The sequence below is a fragment of the Typopeltis vanoorti genome, chromosome 13, assembly GCF_054136105.1.
Source record: "Typopeltis vanoorti isolate ZY-2024b chromosome 13, IOZ_Tvanoo_1.0, whole genome shotgun sequence".
Classification (NCBI taxonomy): domain Eukaryota; kingdom Metazoa; phylum Arthropoda; class Arachnida; order Uropygi; family Thelyphonidae; genus Typopeltis; species Typopeltis vanoorti.
Window position 1 is genome coordinate 51,961,171 of NC_143561.1, and position 21,016 is coordinate 51,982,186.

General features: G+C 39.1%; 1 protein-coding gene across 1 annotated transcript in view; it reads right to left on the reverse strand.

Moving 5' to 3' along the window:
- Positions 1-21,016, reverse strand: part of LOC150100151 (integrin alpha-PS1-like) — a 573,942-nt gene that overhangs the window by 147,279 nt on the left and 405,647 nt on the right. Inside the window, exon 21 of the mRNA XM_090402382.1 lies at positions 482-601. Within this exon, the coding sequence (XP_090258508.1) occupies positions 482-601 (120 nt within the window). The remainder of the gene's footprint in view (positions 1-481; positions 602-21,016) is intronic.

A 21,016-nucleotide genomic window follows, 5' to 3' on the forward strand; every position in this document is an offset into this window, starting at 1 on the left:
ATTGAGTTTAAACTAGCACATAAGCCTTAATACTATCCTGTTTAATCTGTTAATTTTAGATATATTCACACCTTTGTCATTCAACTCTCTACTGTCATATTTCTTTATCTCCCCATACTTCTGGCACTTGCTTTCAAAACACACCTTACACACATGCACTCTCCCTCAAAATGAATACATATCTAAATTAACATTAATAAATTAATAAAATTATTATTAATAACCCTTCCCAATAAGTACACAAGCAATTATTACATAATCAACTCCAGCTCTTACAAAAAAACAAGCAAACATACATAAAAACAGTAAGCCTCTAAAAATAAATCCAATATCACCAATTATTTTCAAAATATGGCTTATCTTTTAGCTCTGAATATCATTGCTGTTACAGAATTAGTTTACATTATTATAAACTATCAGAACATAGAGGTTCCTCCATATTTGCTTTGCAATACTGTATGTCAAGAAATAATGCATGTACCTGTGGGGTCTCCATCATATATAGTAGCCATTTCTTTTCTCCACTATATGTTTCTATTTGAGTTGGCCATGATATATTTAATTCAAGTTCATTTACTTTCCAAGGTCCATAATTATTAATCTAGAAACAAAACCAAATGGATTATTATCATGCTAACATATCATTTCATTATACTGTACATAATAAGATAAAAGAGCAAGCAATGGTAATTAAAAAAAAAATCAAAGGAATGGAAACAATCAAGGAATAAAAGCATAAATTGCAAATATATGGATAGGCTAGAGATGATATAAATAAAACAAACCAAAGAAAAATATGTAAATCTATAAATAAATTATAAATTAAAGATGCCAAGAAGTTATATTCTTGTTTTAATCTTAATTTTTTTATCCAAGTGTAAGCAAACAAAAAGTTTACACATTAAGTATCTTCATTACCAGACTATTTGTATATAGAGGCTAATGACTTCACATCAATTGCTTTAGCATCCCAAACTGCAAAGCACACATCCTTTCAGGTTTGCATATTATGAGAAGAGCCACTACCCAGAAATATATAAATTAAAGATGCCAAGAAATTATATTCTAAGTTTAATCTTAATTCTTTATCCAAGTGTAAGCAAACAGAAAGCTTGCACATTAAGTATCTTCACAACCAGGCTATGAGAGCCATACCCAGAAATATAAAATGTTAAGACCTATTCTTACTGATAAGGATTAAAGCTTGATTTATTTTAAGTGCAGAAAGCATAAAAAGCCCCACCACACTGCCATTTGGAGGTCTGTGCAACCCTTGACAGGATCTTCCCTCAGTGGTGGATCGGACGCAGAGGACTTATTCCTTGGGCACCATGATTGTCGGATCTTATTCCACTTGATTTTTGATTTCTTCTAGTGGTGGATATGTGAAGGACAGTCTATGCAACTAAAGTGGACAGCCTAGAGAACCTGAAACATCGCATATCTGCTGCTGCTGTGTCCTCCATTGCCCCTGATATGCTTCAGAGGACCTTGTCGGAGATAGACTATCAAATATATCACATTTCATTCAGTGAATATTGTGAAGAAATTAAAAAAAAAATTCATCTTCATTAAAAGGTATTAATAGTTAAGCAAGGCTTACTGATAGTTAATATTAATTCATTTTTGCATTATTTCAGAGATTTATGTAATCATTATCATCATCAAATTCTGCTATCTCAACATCAATGGAAGTATAAGATACTATGACAGTAATACATGAAAAGATTAGATTATTACTCACTTCTCTCAAAATTTTCCTCTAAATTATTTTGTTCTCTCTAAGAAATCCAATACTGTCAGTTCATATATATGCAAAAAAAAACAGTACTGAATAAGTATAATGATATATGTTATGGAGTAAACAGGTTTATTAACAAAGAAATATATGAATATATGATTAGACATGATGATATATACATCTGCAACTATCAGTGGCATCTTAGTTGAATAAAGTCTTAATAACAGTAGATTACGTGCTCAAAATGCCCACTTTGTCTTTCAAGACAGGTTTCATAGCACATGTGAAGGTTCTCTGGAGAACAAGGGTTGGGACAATGGCTGGACATATGTAATTTTATCCCTTAGTTCAGTATTTCTCAACCTGCAACGATGGAACAGGTGGTCCACAGGCAGACTTAAATTAAATAAATATATATTTTTTAGTTATCCAAAATTAAAATTGAATAAGTAAAAATTATTGAAATCAAATGGAGACTTAACAAAAACAACAAATAGCATCAGAATGTTCAAAGGCAGAAGCAATAAAACTATATTGTTGTTCACTTCACCCCTCATTTATTACTCGTCATTCTGCCACTACAATAATTTGTAGCAGAAGAATGACGAATAATAAGAGGGGTAAAGTGAACAACAATATAGTCTTATTGCTTCTGCCTTCCCTTGCTGTTTTGAATTGAACATGTGTTATCCACATTTTAACCAATTGCTTGTTGTGTATTGATTTTTATTATTGAAGGTTTTCCTCCTTCAACCAAGGCTCAGTATACCTTCAGAAGTGCTAAATGATACTTGGACAAAGTGTGTCGTGAGTTAACCCCAGTATTTATATATTTTTCGGAAACGCTTTTTAATAATGGAAAAGTGGCTTAGAACTAGGACTTTGAAAAGAAGAGCAAATGAAACAGGTGATGCTAACCCTAATTTTGATATATGTGTTGTAACAGCAAGTAAATCTGATACTATTAAAGTAGAAGAAACAAGCAGTTGAAAGAAAAAATACAGTAGGATATATAACAGTTCATATTTGGAATTCGGGTTTATTTGGTGTGGAGATGAAAGTGAACAGAAACCTCAATGTGTTTTGTGTTATGAAGTGTTGTCGAATGAGTGCATGAAACCTGCGAAACTCCGACATTTAGAAATTAAACATTGTGATGTGAAAAATAAGCAAATTGAAAAAAAAGCCAATTTCAGGGATAGTCAGTGACATTAAATCATGGGTAAGATGTAGTTTCGGCCATGAGTTCGATTAATAGCAAGGCACTGGAAGCATCTATCTCTTAAGTTTGCACATAGCAAAAACAGGGAAACCTCGTTCTATCGGGGAAAATTTACTACTTCCAGCTATAAAAGATGTGGTAAAAACTGTTTGGCAACACGTTACTAAAAGATGTTGATTTGACTCCTCTTTCAATGACACTGTAGGTCGCAGAATTGATGATATGGCAGGTGACGTAGAATCTCAGTTAATTGAAAAAGTTAAGAAAAGCCCTTATTATGCGTTACAAATAAACGATACTACTGATGTTACAGATGATGTGCAGTTAATATGCTACATAAGATATGCGCATGATAACATTCATTACGTTATTCTGTTTTGTAGAACTTTGTCATCCCGAACAACTGGAGAAGAAATATTTCGCACTCTCAATAATTACATAATAAAGGGATCCAGTGGGAAAAATGCATGGGCTTTTGTTCGGATGGAGCTTGCTTACAGGCAGGCATAGTTTGGGGTTGTTTCTATGGTCAAGGAAGTGACTCCAGATATGAATTGGGTATATTGTTTATGAAACAATGTATGACGTAGGGAAAGGTTGGCCTCTAAAGGAATGCGACCAGAATTTAAAACTGTGCTATACAATGCTGTAAAGCTAGTTAATTTTATTAAGGCTCAAACGTTAAATAACATGTTATTTTCGGTACTTTATAAAGAAATGGCCAGTGAATATATACATCTTTTGCTTCATTCTGAAATTCGCTGGCTTTCCAGGGGCAAAGTACTAACAAGACTATTTCAATTAAGGCACGAAGTTTTATTGTTTGTAAATGAACATAATTTTAATTTTGCATCACTCCTTGTTGACAAAGCATTTTATCAGCACTATCCTATCTTTCAGGCATTTTTTTTTTAAATGAACTAAATTTCTTCCTTCAGGGAAATTCTTTAACTGTTCTTGATGCCTACGACAAAATAAAGGCATTGAAGAAAAAAAAGAAAAAAAAACTGGTGTTGTTGTGCATTAGTTATGTAAAAGACAGATAATTTCCACCTTTTCCAACATTGGAATCCTTTTTAGTGGAAAATGATCTTTTTCTTGATTCCGAGTTTCTGGAAAAGGTTTATGATCATCTCAAAACTCTGAAACAGAATTTTGAAACATATTTTCCGAATAACTTTTATAAGAAATTTATATTTCTTATAAAATCTTTATATTTCTGTAGGTTTGAGATCTATTTCAGGCTTATAGTCATGAGAATGAAATTTCGTTATCGAAAAAAGAACAGTTAATTGAACAGTGGGCTTAAAATGCAATTCTATGATCTTGGTTTGGCTCGATTCTGGATCTAGCCTTCAGTGAGAAGTGAATTTCCCGAATTAAATTATCCGAAGAAGCACTAAAAATCATCATGCAGTTTTCTATAACCTATTTTTGTGACAAAGGATTTTCATCGCACCTTCAGATAAAAGCAAAATACAGAAATCATCTTCGTGTGCATGCCGATCTTCGACTGAAGTTGACCAATATTGAGCCAGATATCCAGCAACTCTGCAAAGGCCGAGAAGCTGAACCATCTCATTAAAAGTAAGTAGCAACATAATTATATTGTATTATTTATTTGGACTACAGTTTCTGATTATTATCGTTACTGGTTTTGGAATTAATCCATTTCCAAAACCATTCCCGTGTAGTGAAGTTCCGTATCCCGTGTGGTCACTTGCGGAAATATGCTGCCGAGCACACCGAATCAATCGCATGCAGACAACAACAACAACATCTGTACGGTCATGGATTATACAGAAACACACATCACAACATAACGAATACAAGCAGCACACAGGATGGATATAAATAAAACCACCACACGATTGATGAATCTGCGAGATTTATGATGACCACTGTTGTGCCTCTGGATAAATCAGGACGGATATAATTAAAACCACCATCATAACACGATTAGTACAAATCACATGCGTATGGCATATGGTCACTGGGGAAAATGTGCCCAACCATGTGGATGGCACTTTGTGACTGACATCGTGGGTTGGACTGTTTATAGATATTGGAAAGGACCTCACATAACAGGAGGTCTTAAATTTTTTGCTGGTAATGGAAAACTCGTCAGGGAAATAAGGCAATTCATATCGGCTGGAAATGTGTGTGTGTGTGTGTGTGTGTGTGTGGAGGGGGGGGCATTAATGGCTTTGGGATGTTCTGAGTGAAATTTCTGAGTATATGCAGGAGATGGTTTGGACAGGACAAAGGATGTCATCCATGATGGACTCCATGGATGTTAAGTTCGTATTCAGCATTATGATGAATGGAGTAAGATAAGAACAACATTTTTCCCTCGTCTTATAATGCACTTAGCGAATGGAACAGTTTACATGTCGCAAGTCAAATTAGTGAGTGCATGAAGATAAAAGTTGTCGTGGGACTAGCTTCACGAGTATGGACAGATTAATGGGGATAACATATAAAAGTTGCTGTGAGTAGATGAATGGGGATATAAAGATAAACGTCATTTTGGGCAGATGAATGAAGGTATCAGCAGGACGGCGCTCACATTCCCCATGGTACCAACGGCACTAAAAAAAGTTGTTGTGGGGTGAGCTTAATGAGTATGGGCAGATGAATTGGGATAACATATCAAAGTTTCTGTGGGCAGATAAATGGGGAGTCTCAGCAGGATGGTGCTGACATACCCATTTATTTGCCCACAGCAAATTGGAAATTGATACCTTTTATTTGTTTAATAAAAATTAAAACTATGTTCAGTGATGATATACTTTTAATCATTTATTTCCAACTTAAAATGTTATAAAAGGCACAGTTTTTCCTCAGGGGCTCATTTCAGTGAGTACGGGCATGGCAAACCCAAGGTACCTGATGCTGGACCATGCCTTACTTCATGTAATATACATCTGTTATATTATCTGTAGATTGGTCCCTCCTCTTTCTTTCTTCTCTTCTTGCTCCTTCCCCCAAGTGCTTAGAGTATTCGAGGGCTAGGAGCGAATATTTCCTATTTTGCTGTGTTATTTCATCTTATGCAAACAGGCTAGTGCTAATATGGCATTACTAAACACTGTAACATGGTCAGATCATCAAACAATGGTCATACTGCATCGTCTGTTGCGCGGGTTACCAAGGACGCGTTTGGGTTTTAGGCAGAGGGATGGGTTTGAAAAATATGTTACAGTCTCCCTTAGACACCACTCCTCAGCACGCTGCTAGAGGAAACTCCATCAATCGGCACGCTACCTGTTTGGGGAGGTGTTTAGGGGCAGCGCAAAGAAATGGTTCTGCAAAAGGACGGAAATGGCACCAGACTATGGCTTTAAGCAACTTGAACATCTTCTCTCGGATAGGGAAGGAGAAGGAACTGGCCGAGGAAGCCAAGCGCTACCAACTAGATTTAGTCAGGCTTTCTTCAACCAAGAGGAGAGGCTCTGGAACTGTTGACCTGGATGAGGGGTGGAAGCTCTACTACTCTGGTGTGAGCCCGACAATGTCTGCTCAGGCAGGTGTGGGAATACTCACAAGCCCCAGGCTGTTAGACTGTTTTGCTGTCTGTGTTGGTGGCCCAGCAGTTGTGGACATCCAAGAGGTGCAGATTGGGGCAATGACTAGTCTTACAGCAGAAGAAGTCCATTTAGCAATAAAATTGGGAAAGACTGCTGGTGATGATGAAATTTGGCCCGAAATGCTAAAAGCCTTAAATTGAGACTGGTTTCTTTGGCTAACTCGAGTGTGTCAGGCTACTTGGATATCTGGGCGAGCACCAAAGCAATGGCAGACAGGCATAATAATACCAGTCTTCAAGAAGGGAGACCAGAGAGAGAGATTGCAGCAACTATTGTGGCATCTCTCTCTGCTCAGCCTGCCTGGAAAAGTATATGCTAGGTGCTTGGAAAGAAGGTGCAGGAGCATAGTTGAGCCACATTGTTCTTCCTGTAACTTTGACTCAACTATGCTCCTGCACCTTCTTTCCAAGCACCTAGCTTGGAAAGGTGTCCTGGTAGAAGCACAACTGACCAAATCTTCACTTTAAGGCAAGTCTTCGAGAAATCTTCGGAATATGCTAAGAATGTCTACACACGTTTTGTGGACTTGGAGAGGTCATATGACCAGGTTCCTCAGGATAAGCTTTGGCAAGTAGTACAGGAGTATGGAGTGGATAACCAACTATTAGCTGCCATCAAGTCCCTGTATGAATGCCCAGAGTTTTGTGTCAGGGTAAACAGCACAAAGTCTGAACCTTTCACAGTCTCCATTGGCCTTCGCCAAGGGTGTGTTCTGTCACCCCTCCTTTTCATAATATTTGTGGACTGGATTGATAGGCACAGCCGAGGCAGTGAGTGTGTCAGAATTGGAAGATGTAGCATTGGACGTCCGCTTTTTTGCAAATGACCTAGTTCTGCTTAGCTCTTCCACAGATGACCTCCAGCAGACCCTGGATAGGTTTGTAGCGGTTTGCGCAGAAACTGGAATGAAGATCAGTGTGGCCAAAACTGAAACATTTGTGGTCTCAAGACAACCATCCCAGTGCACTCTACATGTGAGTTGAATCCCACTGAGGCAGGTGGAGCAGTTTAAATACCTTGGGTCCATATTCACGAGTGATGGAAAGTGGGATGTAGAGCTAGACACTCGAATTGGCTCAGCAAGTGCAATATTTCGGGAGTTTGGCCATTCGGTAGTATTGAAGCAGGAGTTAAGCCAGAAGGCAAAGTTGGCTGTCTTCAATACAGTCTATGTCTCCATTCTCACCTATGGTCATGACAGTGGGGAAACGACTAAAAGAATGCGGACACGAATCCAAGAGGCTGAAATGAAGTTCCTTCAAGGTGTTGCGGGGGCTGACAAGACTTGACAAAGTCAGAAGTTCTGCAATTCGGGAAACCCTGAATACTTAACCATTGCTTCTCCGTGCTAAGAGATCACAGTTACGTTGGTAAGGGCATCTGGTCAGAATGCCACAAGAAAGCCCTCCCACCCCCACCCCCAACCAGCAGGCCCTCTTTGCCAAGCCAGAGGGGGGGGGGGGCATGTGGAAGGCCAAGGACTCGCTGGAAGATTATATCCAAAACCTTGGGTGGACACATCTGGGAGTCCCACCAGAACACCTGAGCTTTGTGGCAGAGGATCGTGACCATTGGAAGTTTCTCTTGCAGCTGCTGCCCCCACAACCCAATTAGGAAAGGTGGACCTTGAAGATGTATGTATGTATATATGTATGTAGTGGTCCATAGAATTATTTTAGGCAATTTACTGGTCCTTGGACTTCGAAAGTTGAGAAACGCTGCCTAAATTCATCAAGATTTGAAGGCGAGTCATGGTGGAATGCCCATTCCTTTAATACACCCCAAATGAAGGCATCAAGTGATGTGAGATCAGGAAAATGTGAGGGTTATGGGAATTCTGTGAACCTCAAAATGAGTCTCCCAGGGAAGTGTTCTGATAAAGGCAATGATGACAACACTGCTTAGGACACACTTACATAAACAACAAACTGCTCACAAACATGTCATAGGCATGAACCATTTGCTTTATCAACTCCATATGAGCAAAAATAAACATTTTTTTTTCAACAGTAAACATTTTTTCTTCCAACATAAATACTAGTACTACAGCTAAATGTAATGGCATAAGCTCTACATGTGCTCTCCTATTAATGTGCATGCAGACGAATGGCATATTTCATAGTATGTGTACCGAAGATGGTGTCACAGTTTAGTACTGTTTATTTTCTTGCACTATACCATATTTCTGTTTTCTCAGGCACTTCTCTTTGCACCAATCCACCTAGATCTTGTGTTCTCCCCCTCCTCCATAATGCACAACTAACTGTTTTTGTTAACTTTCATTTTCCATTCTATTTAAGGTACCTGAGGTTATATGTTCCTGAATGCCAACAATGTCAAGTTCCTTGTTAACATTTCCTTTTGAATATAGTTCTGCCAATGATGCCATCTCAAACCATTTTATTCCTAACCTAGTTCTCAAACCCAAAAGATAAAATTGCTTTGAATATTGTTTGAATACAGCAAGTTTACTATTTTGACTAATTTCTCTTTTGTTATATATAAATTTCTTATTCAGTCAACTCCCTACCATACCAGATTTAACATTAAACCACCTTCCTGTACCTCCATCAATTCTAACTGCTGACTTACAACTCAAATAAAGACTAAATATTGCTTGATATAATGTCCCATTGACACCATATCACTGTAGCGTATTGAAAAGCTTCTCTCTTGGCACCTTGTCATATGCCTTTTCCAGATCGACAAAACTTAAATACAGATCTTTGTTATATTCCCATGCTTTCTCAACTATTTGTCGTAAAGTGAAGATCTGATCCTGACAGCCTCTATTTGGCCTAAATCCAGCTTGTTCTTCACCAAGCTTTTATTCCACAATTCTTCTCAATTGTTTCTCAAGTATACTTGCATCGATCTTGCCAGGAACACTCAGTAGGGAAATATCTCTATAATTCTCACATTCAGTTTTATTTCCCTTTTTATATATGGGTACTCTTACAGCTCTACTCCAATCATCGGGAATTCGTCCCTCTGTCCAGGCTTTCTGAACTATGCAGTGCTGCCACTGTAAGACTTTTATACCACCATACTTCAGCATTTCTGGTCGAATATCGTCTACTCCTTCAAGCCTTTGATGGCTTTTTCTAGTTCAAGTATGGATATGTATTCCTGACTGCATGCCTGGTCAGTATTTTTTACCACTGTGCTGTCATCACTGCTTGTTTCATTTAGCAATTTTTCAAAGTAATTACTCCATACTTCAAGGATATCTTTTTCTTCTGTTTTCATATCACCTTTATCATCTCTAATTCCATTTACAGCATTCTTTCCTCCATTTTGGAGCTGCTTCAACAACCTCCAGACTATTTTGCCAGCTTCTTGATATTTATTTTCTATTTACTTACCAAACTACTCCCATGAGTTTTGTTTAGCTACTTTTGCACACTGTTTAGCTTTCTTACATTTGTCTCTGTATTCTCTAAGAGCACAAGCTGACTTATTTGACAGGAACTATTGATATACTTTCTTCTTTTCTTTCAATGCCTCTTTAACTTCCTGTGTCCACCATGGAGTTATGATTTTTCTATCCTTACAGACAACCTCGTGACAAGCCTCGCTGGATGAATCAATCAGTGTTTTCTTCACAGCTTGCCATTGAATCTCCAAGGTTTGGTTCCTCTTCTCAAACTCTTTCATTTTTTCTTGAATAATATTTGTGTATTTTAGTCTATAGTTCACATCTGAGAGCTGCTCAACTTTTATTCGCTTTAAAACTTTCTTACATGTTATTCTTTTCAATATGAAATTCAATTTTATTCTGCTCAAGACATAGGATCACTTCCAATTTCAAATCTTCTGTACACTCTAGAGTCCCACACCAGGGAGAAAACATCACTATCAACAATAACATAGTTAATGAGACTTTACTTATTCCTTGCCTCTTCTCTCCATGTGAATTTGTGCAAATTTTTATGTTGGAACATTGTGTTAGTAATAACCAGTCCATGTCCTGAGCAGAAATCCAACAGATATTTGCCGTTATTAGTAGCTTGGCTCTTTTCTCCAAATTTTCCCAATATAATTTTGTATGTCACACAATGATTTCCTACTCTGCTATTTATGTCCCCAACACGGACCAACTTTTCCTTTTTTATTACAATTAAATTATTTAAGGAATTTGCAACATATACTGGAATATTAATTAAAAGAAACTTTAATGAATACTTCTTATATTTCTGCAATGTGACATTGCCATCTTCATGGGAACATACAAATATGACACGTGCATGCAGTAACTACAAAAAGCAAATGAACCAAGAAGATAAGAAACTACTCTTGTTCCTAATGGTGCCCCCCCTAGCAGGCGATATTGGGTTGTCTTGGCCGTTGGGCTGATGTTCTCATGATGTAAGTCTCCCAAATTTGGGGCAGTCTCATGCACCCAAATTTGTTGAGTTTTGGAATGTTTTTTTAGAGCTGAGGCTGATTCTATGAATAGGCTTTCGTACTTGAACTTGCTGTGGTGTATTAATTTGGTTCTTCCAACGTATTCTGTGGTGGGTGTCCAGATCATGGTCTGCAAGCCCAGAGTGGCTGTACTGGTGAAACCAGATGTAGTCCTTGTGTTCTGAAATCCTAATATTCGCTGTCATGCCTGTTTGGTCAAAGCAGGACAGTTTACAGCTGCAAGGGACTTTGTGTACACCAGGTAGGTCTGAGGGAAGTGGTTGGTCTTTGGTAGAGCAGATAAAGGATGCCAACTTTTTATATGGTTTGTAACAAGAAGTCAGGTCATTTTTTAAGGATTTTGGTTATTTTATCAGAGGTTCCCCAGATGTAGGGAATGGTGATAGATTTAGTGTAATCTTTATTGTGGGGGGAACCACATCCTTAATACTTTCGTAGCCATGCTAAGAAAGTTTTAAGGATGTGGTTTATATCCGTAGTTAGGGCATCGTCATCTGAACAGATTTATTTTGCACTATTATATAGCGTTTTATTAACCCCATATTGTTGTGGGGGGGGGGATTCCTGGTGAATGTATCTGCCTGTATGGGTGGGTTTTCTATAAACAGAGAAAACCAAGGATCCATCAGGCTGGTGAGTGATTGGAGTGTCTAGGAAAGGGAGCTTGTCGTTTTCCTCTTTTTCCAAGGTGAACAGGATTCTGGGGTGTTGGTTGTTTAAGTGTGTTAAGAAGGAGTGGAGTGGATCTGAGCAATGTGGACAAATAGCGAACTTATCATCCATGCAACGAAACCAAATAGGGGGTTTTGTTTAAGGCTTTCTCTTCAAGTCTCCATAAAGAAGTTGGCCAAGGGTGGAGAAAATGGTGAACCCATGGCTGTCCCCTCTATCTGTTTATAGAATTTTTCTTGCAAAACGAAATCGACTGAGTTCATTGTGAGCTGAAATAGAGCTGGGATTTCAGGAGGAAATTTGGCTAGGATATGCTATAAGGTTTCCTTGAGTGGGACATTTGTGAATAGGGAGAAGAAGTTAAAACTGATCATTAGGCCAGTATGTTGGAGTGAGAGATTTTCTATATGTGGGGGAATCGACATTAATTGATGTATTTTTGGAAGTCTATATAAACAGGGGGGGGGGGGCTAGAGTTAAAAGATTTCAGTTTGTTGTTGACTTCCAAGGCCAAGAAGTGACCTTCTTAAGGAGCCTATGGAATGTTCTAATTTGAGAGCTGATAGGATTATATTCAATAGGGAGGTAAGTAGCCCGATCTACTAATAAAGCATTAAGCTTACCTGTGTAGTCCTTTTGGTTGAGAACCACAGTGACGTTACACTTATCCACTTTGGTGATTACTATTTCCTTGTTTTTCTTCATTTCTAGTAGAGCTGTATATTCGTCTTTGAATATGTTGGTTTTTGGTGGTCTTGCTTTGGTAAGAACACTGGCTACATCCAGTCTTACATTGTTAGCGATATGTTTGGAAGGTTGCGGATACCACGTTCTATTTGGATCATTATTTCCTTAGCAGGTTTTTTTTAGGCGATAAGGTGAAATTGTGGCCACATGCAAGAGTGGTGAGTGCCTCAGGCTTCAAAACAACCGAAGAGCAGTTGACTACCGTGTTGAGTGATATCTGTGGTGCAGAGGTAGAGTTCTTTTTCAGGTTATCAAATTTTTTGATGTGCCGACCACTTATTTTATTAAATTCTTTTGTTGCCGAAGCATGCAAGACATCATAAAGAATCGTCCAAAGGTAATGGTTCAGTGCTTTAAAGCTCCCCCTCTAGGGCCCGTAAAGTTTTGTTTTCGTCAGCTAGGAGAACAAGCGTAGCGGTAATTTGTTCTCGTAAAAAGGCAAAGCTAGTGAGGTTATAAATCCGGAGAGCCTTCTGTGAAGAGAAATGGTGTTTAAATTTAACATAATTTTGGATTACCTTATTATACCGGCAGCATTTTAAGAAGGTCAAATGATTTAGTTGTCTAGATATCCTCAACTTCAGTTTGCCATATTAGCGGGTCTTGCGTGCGATGGAATCTCCATGGATGATAGTAATTCTTGTAGAAAGGCTTATACGTTGATAACACATGGCTATTAAATTATTTAAGGAATTTGCAACATATACTGGAAAATTAATTAACAGAAACTTTAATGAATACCTCCTATATTTCGGCAATGTCACATTGCCATCTTCACAGGAACATACAAATATGACACGTGCAAGCAGAAACTACAAAAAGCAAATGAGGCAGAAGATAAGAAACTACTCTTGTTCCTAAAATACTAATAGTGTCCCCTAGTGGGCTATATTGGGTTGTCTTAGCCGTTAGGCTGATGTTCTCATGATGTAAGTCTCTCAAATTTGGAGCAGTCTCATGCACCCAAATTTGTTGAGGTTTGGAACGTTTTTTCGAGCCAAGGCTGATTCTATGAATACTCTTTCATACTTGAACTTTCTAGGTTGTATTTCTTTGGCTATCTTCCATCGTATTCTGTGGCAGGTATCCAGAGCATGGTCTGCAAGCCCAGAGTGGCTATACTGGTGAAACCAGATGTAGTTCTTTGTGTTCTGAAATCCTAATATTCGCTGTTCTGCCTGGTTGGCCAAAGTAGGACAGTTTACAGCTACATAGTCATGTGTTACCAACGTATAAGCCTTTCTACTGCGTGTGATGGAATCTCCATGAATGATAGTAATTCTTCTATCATTCACGGAGATTCCATCGCACGCAATACCAGCCAATATGGCAAACTGAAGTTGAGGATATCTAGACAACTAAATCGTTTGACCTTCCTAAAACGCTACCAGCATAATAAGGTAATCCAAAATTGTGTAAAATTTAAGCACCGTTTCTCTTCAAAGAAAGCTCTCCGGATTTATAACCGCTAGCTTTGCCTTTTTACGAGAACAAATTATCACTACGCTCGTTCTCCTAGCCAACGAAAACAAAACTTTACAGGCACTAGAGGGGGGGGGGAGCTTTCAAGCATGCTGAACCATTGCCTTTGGACGATTCTTTATGACGTCTCATGCACTTCAGCAACAAAAGAATTTGATAAAATACGTCAAAAAATTTGATAACCTGAAAAAGAACTCTACCTCCATACCACAGATACCACTCAACACGATAGTCAACTTCTCTTCGGTTGTTTTGAAGCCCGAGGCACTCACTGCTCTTGCATGTGGCCACAATTTCACCTTATCACCTAAAAAAATACCTGCTAAGGAAATAATGATCCAAATAGAATGTGGTATCCGCAACCTTCCAAACCATATCGCTAACAATGTAAGACTGGATGTAGCCGGTGTTCTCACCAAAGCAAGACCACCAAAAATCAACATATCCAAAGACAAATATACAGCTCTACTAGAAATGAAGGCAAACAAGGAAATAGTAATCACCAAAGTGGATAAGGGTAACATCACTGTGGTTCACAACCAAAAGGAATACACAGGTAAACTTAATGCTTTATTATTAGATCGGGCTACCTACTTCCCTAATGAATATAATCCTACCACCTCACAAATTAGAACACTCCATAGGCTCCTTAAGAAGGTCACTTCTTGGCCTGTGGAAGTTACCAACAAATTAACAACTTATAACTCTAGATCCCTCCCCTCCCCCCTGTTTATATTGACTTTCAAAAATACATAAACTAAATGTGCCATTGCATCCCATTGTGGATGACATTGATTCTCCCACATATAAATTAAACAAATATTTAAGAAAAGCACTCACACACACTATACTGGCAACACACCATGAACACATAAAAAACTCAGCCCACTTCAAAGCCAGTATAGAAAACCTCTCACTCCAACAATGGTTAGTTTCGACGTCTCCTCTCTATTCACAAATGTCACACTGAAGGAAACCTTAGAGCTCATCCAGGCCAAATTTCCTCCCAACATCTCAGCCCTATTTCAGTTCACAATGAACTCAGGCTATTTCATTTGGCAAGGAAAATTCTACAAACAGATAGAGGGGGACAGCCATGGGTTCATCACTTTCCCCACCCTTGGCGAACATCTTTATCGAGACTATCGAAGAGAAAGCCATAAACTCTGCCCCACAAAAACCCACTATTTGGCTTCGTTATGTGGATGATGTGTTCGCTATTTGGCCACATGGCTCAGATACACTCTTCTTCTTCTTAACACACTTAAACAACCAACACCCCCCCCAGAATCCTGTTCACCTTGGAAAAAGAGGAAAATAACAGCCTCCCTTTCCTAGACACTCTAATTACTCGCGAGCCTGATGGATCCTTGGTTTTCTCTGTTTATAGAAAAAAACCCACCCATACAGGCAGATACATTCACCAGCACTTCCCCCCCCCACACACACACAACAATGTGGGGTTATTAAAACACTATATAATAGGATAAAATTAATCTGTTCAGATAACAATGCCCTAACTATGGAACTAAATGACATCCTTAATACTTTCTTAGCCAATGGCTACAACCCCCAAAAAATATTAAAAGGCAGTAAACCACGACCCCCTCCCTCTCCCACAATAAAGATTACACTAAATCTATCACCATTCCCTACATCTGGAACACCTCCGAAAAAATAACCAAAATCCTTAAAAAATATGACCTGACTTCTTGTTACAAACCATATAAAAAGTTGGCATCCCTTATCTGCTCTACCAAAGACCAACCACTTCCCCCAGACCTACCTGGTGTACACAAGGTCCCTTGCAGCTGTAAACTGTCCTATTATGTTGGAGGTTTAATGGACTTTTTACAGCACTCATAAAGAATTAAAATAGAATTTAATACTTCCTATATTTCGTCCTAGTCACTAGGACATCTACGGGGATTACAAAGACAATTAATGTAACATGCACACAAAAACTTACAATACTAAGCCCAACCACGTGGGTGACAATAAAGTCCTATCTAGGTGGAGCGCCCTCTAAGGGCAGTTGTAGGTGGCCTGGAATGTAAGGTGGGACCTCTGGCGATGACTGTTTCCCAAATCTTCGGAAGCTTAATGCAACCGTATTTGTTAAGATTTGGTTGGTTTTTGAGAGCTGCTGCTGCTTCTAAGAAAAGTCTCTCTTTCTTGAATTTGCTGTGGTGGAGCATGGTGGTTTTTTTCCATGATACTCTGTGGGTGGTGTCCAAAACATGGTCAGCCAAGCCTGAATGGCCATAGTTGTGTTTAACGATGTACGACTTGTGTTCCTCTAGGCGGATGGATGCTGATCTGCCTGTCTGTCCAAAGTACGCAAGCTTACAGGAACAGGGTACTTTGTAAACTCCAGGCAGAGAGAGAGGAGGGAGCTGATCTTTCGTAGAACGGATAAGGGTAGCCAGTTTGCGGTAGGGCTTATATGCTGTGTGTAGGTTATACTTTTTTAGTATCTTAGCTATTTTTTCCGAAGTGCCACGGATGTAGGGTATGGTGATGGCATTTTTAAATTCTTGTTGATGAGAGGGACGGGGAATGGGGGAGGAATTGATTATTTTTTTGATACTGTGTTCGCTGTAGCCATTGGAGAGGAAAGTTCTGTGTATGTGGTTAAGCTCAGTAGTGAGGGCGGTTCCACTGGAACAAAGATTGTGGGCTCTCTTGGTAAGGGTTTTAATGATGCCATATTGTTGTGAGGGGTGGTGGTGGGAGAGTTTGTGAATGTATCTGCCTGTGTGTGTGGGTTTTCTGTATACAGTGAAGGCGAGTGTATCATTAGGCAGGCGCGTGACTAAGGTGTCTAGGAAGGGTAAACAATTGTTCTTTTCCTTTTCCATAGTAAACTGGATTCTTGGATGTAGGCTATTGAGATGACCAAGGAAGGAATCTAACGTGTCTGGGCCATGAGGCCAAATAGAGAACACATCATCTACATATCTTAGCCAGATAGAAGGTTTGAGTGGGGCTGAGTCTATGGCTCGTTTTTCGAAATCTTCCATATAGAAATTGGCAAGGGGGGGGGGTGAGAGGGGGGAGCCCATGGCGGTTCCCTCTATCTGCTTGTAGATTTTGTTATTCCAAGCAAAATACCCAGAGTTGATGGCAAAGGAAAAGAGATCTAAGATGTCAGGGGAAAAAACGTTTTCTAAGAGAGATAAAGTGTCAGTTAAGGGAATATTAGTAAACAAGGAGGAGATATCAAAGCTTACTAATATGTCTGTATTATTCAAGGTTAAATTTTCTGTGAGAAAATTTAACCAGAAACTACGCAAAGAAAAAAGTATCGTCATCACCAGAGCGGATAAAGGTAATGCCACAGTTGTCCTTAATACCAGCGAATACAATCGTAAAATGAACATTATCCTCCGCGATCGCGCTACCTACATCCCGCTAGAACACGACCCCACAAAAACGCAAGTTAAGAAATTAAAAATCTTACTTAAAAAAGTAACCTCCTGGCCCCCCGACGTCACGAAAAAACTTAAACCTTTCCGCTCCCGTCCCCCCCGAATATACGGTCTACCAAAAATCCACAAACCTAATTCCCCACTCAGGCCTATAGTAGATGCCACCAATGCACCGTGTTACAGACTGTCTAAACAGCTGGCCAACTCTCTGTCCACCCTCACCGGAAATTCAGCTTCCTATATAAAAAACTCTACTCACTTTAAAGCCCTCACAGAAAATTTAACCTTGAATAATACAGACATATTAGTAAGCTTTGATATCTCCTCCTTGTTTACTAATATTCCCTTAACTGACACTTTATCTCTCTTAGAAAACGTTTTTCCCCCTGACATCTTAGATCTCTTTTCCTTTGCCATCAACTCTGGGTATTTTGCTTGGAATAACAAAATCTACAAGCAGATAGAGGGAACCGCCATGGGCTCCCCCCCTCTCACCCCCCCCCCTTGCCAATTTCTATATGGAAGATTTCGAAAAACGAGCCATAGACTCAGCCCCACTCAAACCTTCTATCTGGCTAAGATATGTAGATGATGTGTTCTCTATTTGGCCTCATGGCCCAGACACGTTAGATTCCTTCCTTGGTCATCTCAATAGCCTACATCCAAGAATCCAGTTTACTATGGAAAAGGAAAAGAACAATTGTTTACCCTTCCTAGACACCTTAGTCACGCGCCTGCCTAATGATACACTCGCCTTCACTGTATACAGAAAACCCACACACACAGGCAGATACATTCACAAACTCTCCCACCACCACCCCTCACAACAATATGGCATCATTAAAACCCTTACCAAGAGAGCCCACAATCTTTGTTCCAGTGGAACCGCCCTCACTACTGAGCTTAACCACATACACAGAACTTTCCTCTCCAATGGCTACAGCGAACACAGTATCAAAAAAATAATCAATTCCTCCCCCATTCCCCGTCCCTCTCATCAACAAGAATTTAAAAATGCCATCACCATACCCTACATCCGTGGCACTTCGGAAAAAATAGCTAAGATACTAAAAAAGTATAACCTACACACAGCATATAAGCCCTACCGCAAACTGGCTACCCTTATCCGTTCTACGAAAGATCAGCTCCCTCCTCTCTCTCTGCCTGGAGTTTACAAAGTACCCTGTTCCTGTAAGCTTGCGTACTTTGGACAGACAGGCAGATCAGCATCCATCCGCCTAGAGGAACACAAGTCGTACATCGTTAAACACAACTATGGCCATTCAGGCTTGGCTGACCATGTTTTGGACACCACCCACAGAGTATCATGGAAAAAAACCACCATGCTCCACCACAGCAAATTCAAGAAAGAGAGACTTTTCTTAGAAGCAGCAGCAGCTCTCAAAAACCAACCAAATCTTAACAAATACGGTTGCATTAAGCTTCCGAAGATTTGGGAAACAGTCATCGCCAGAGGTCCCACCTTACATTCCAGGCCACCTACAACTGCCCTTAGAGGGCGCTCCACCTAGATAGGACTTTATTGTCACCCACGTGGTTGGGCTTAGTATTGTAAGTTTTTGTGTGCATGTTACATTAATTGTCTTTGTAATCCCCGTAGATGTCCTAGTGACTAGGACGAAATATAGGAAGTATTAAATTCTATTTTAATTCTTTATGAGTGCTGTAAAAAGTCCATTAAACCTCCAACATAATGTCCTCACAGCACTTAAGCCTCTACACAAGAAGTAAACTGTCCTAGTTTGGCCAAACAGGCATGACAGCGAATATTAGGATTTCAGAACACAAGGACTACATCTGGTTTCACCAGTACAGCCACTCTGGGCTTGCAGACCATGCTCTGGATACCCGCCACAGAATACATTGGAAGAAAGCCAAATTAATACACTGCAGCAAGTGCAAGTATGAAAGACTATTCATAGAATTAGCCTCAGCTCTAAAAAACATTCCAAACCTCAACAAATTTGGGTGCATGAGACTGCCCCAAATTTGGGAGACTTACATCATGAGAACATCAGCCCAATGGCCAAGACAACCCAATATCACCCGCTAGGGGGGCACCATTAGGACTTTAGGAACAAGAGTAATTTCTTACCTTCTGCTCGTTTGTTTTTTGTAGTTCCTGCATGCATGTTATATTTGTATGTTCCCATGAAGATGGCAATGTGACATTGCTGAAATATAGGAAGTTTTCATTAAAGTTTCTTTTAATTAATATTACAGTATACATTGCAAATTCCTTAAATAATTTAATAATCATGTGTTACCAACATATAACCCTTTCCACAAGAATTCCTGTTTCATTGTGTCAGTTGCTTTCTCTAAGCCTCCAAAAATTCCTCCACTTCTACCTTAGTAGAACCTTCTCTAGGAGCATAGGCACAAATAAGTATCATTGCCCAGTTCACGATTCTCATATTTGCCCACATCACTCTACTTGAGATTGCCTGCCATTCAAGAAGATTAGCCTCATATTTAGTGTTGAATACTACGGCTACTCCATCTTTTCCTTGATTGTCATTGCCTGAATATATAATATTTTGTATTTATTGCTCAGAAAGATCTCACCAGTTTTTGTTCCAGTCACCTCACTCCTATTATGTCGATCTGGTACTTATCCAGTTCCTCAGCTTGCTCCATTTCTTTGCCATTCAGGCTTCTTATGTTGATAGTATCGATCTTGAACTCTAGTGATGTTGAGTTGGGGTAGGTTTTAGGATTTGTTCCAGTAGCTGATTTTTCGCTGTTTGCCCTGGCGAAAACAACGGGGGCCTTATTTAACCAGGCATCACCCTAGTCAGTATGAAATTCTGTCATGTTGTTGGTTTAAGCCAATAAGAATACAATATGGTCGGCTAAATCCCAAATTAGCAGCCCATCCTCGTTTGTTCAGTATCAAGGGTAGATACTTAACAGAGTGCACCACGAGAAGGTGAGAATTGGACATTAGGTCAGAAGTCCTGATCGGTTCTCTGCATTCCTTTAAAGACTATGTGGAGGTCTCGTCTCAATTATATAGCTTTAACCCTTAAGCACCCCCAAGTTTTCTCATCACTTTAGCTAATTTTACACACTGCTTTGTTTTCTTTAACTTTTGTCTACATTCTTCAGAGAACAAATGAACTTATTTGGCAGGATCTTTACACATGCTTCTATTCTTGACTTCATCACATGTCTGTTTGTCTCTCTCTCTCACTCACAGAATAAATAATTCCCCTCTCTCTTTCCAGAATCCACCACTGCATCTCAAAGTTTGGGTGTTGTTTTCAAACTCGTACATTTTTTTTAAAAAGAATATTTCTATATTCGAGTCTGAAGTTCACTTCTGAAAGATGTTCAACTTTGATTCTGTCTAAAACTTTCATACATATTTATTATTTTTTTTTAATATGATATTCATTTTCGTTCTGCTTATAAGTAAATAGTGATATAACTTCTGATTCCAAGTCCTCTGTATATTCCTGTGTCCTGAACTAGTGTGAAGATGCTGCTATCAATGATAACATAGTCACTGAGGCTATTCTTATTTCTTACATCTTCTTTCCAAGTTTTGCACATTTTTATGTTAGAACATAGTATCATTAATGGTTGGTCCATTCAAAATGGAATGGACCAACTTACTGGCCTTGCTCTTTTCTCCATTAGTTGTCTTTTCTAATGACTCAAAAAATTCCAATTCTTC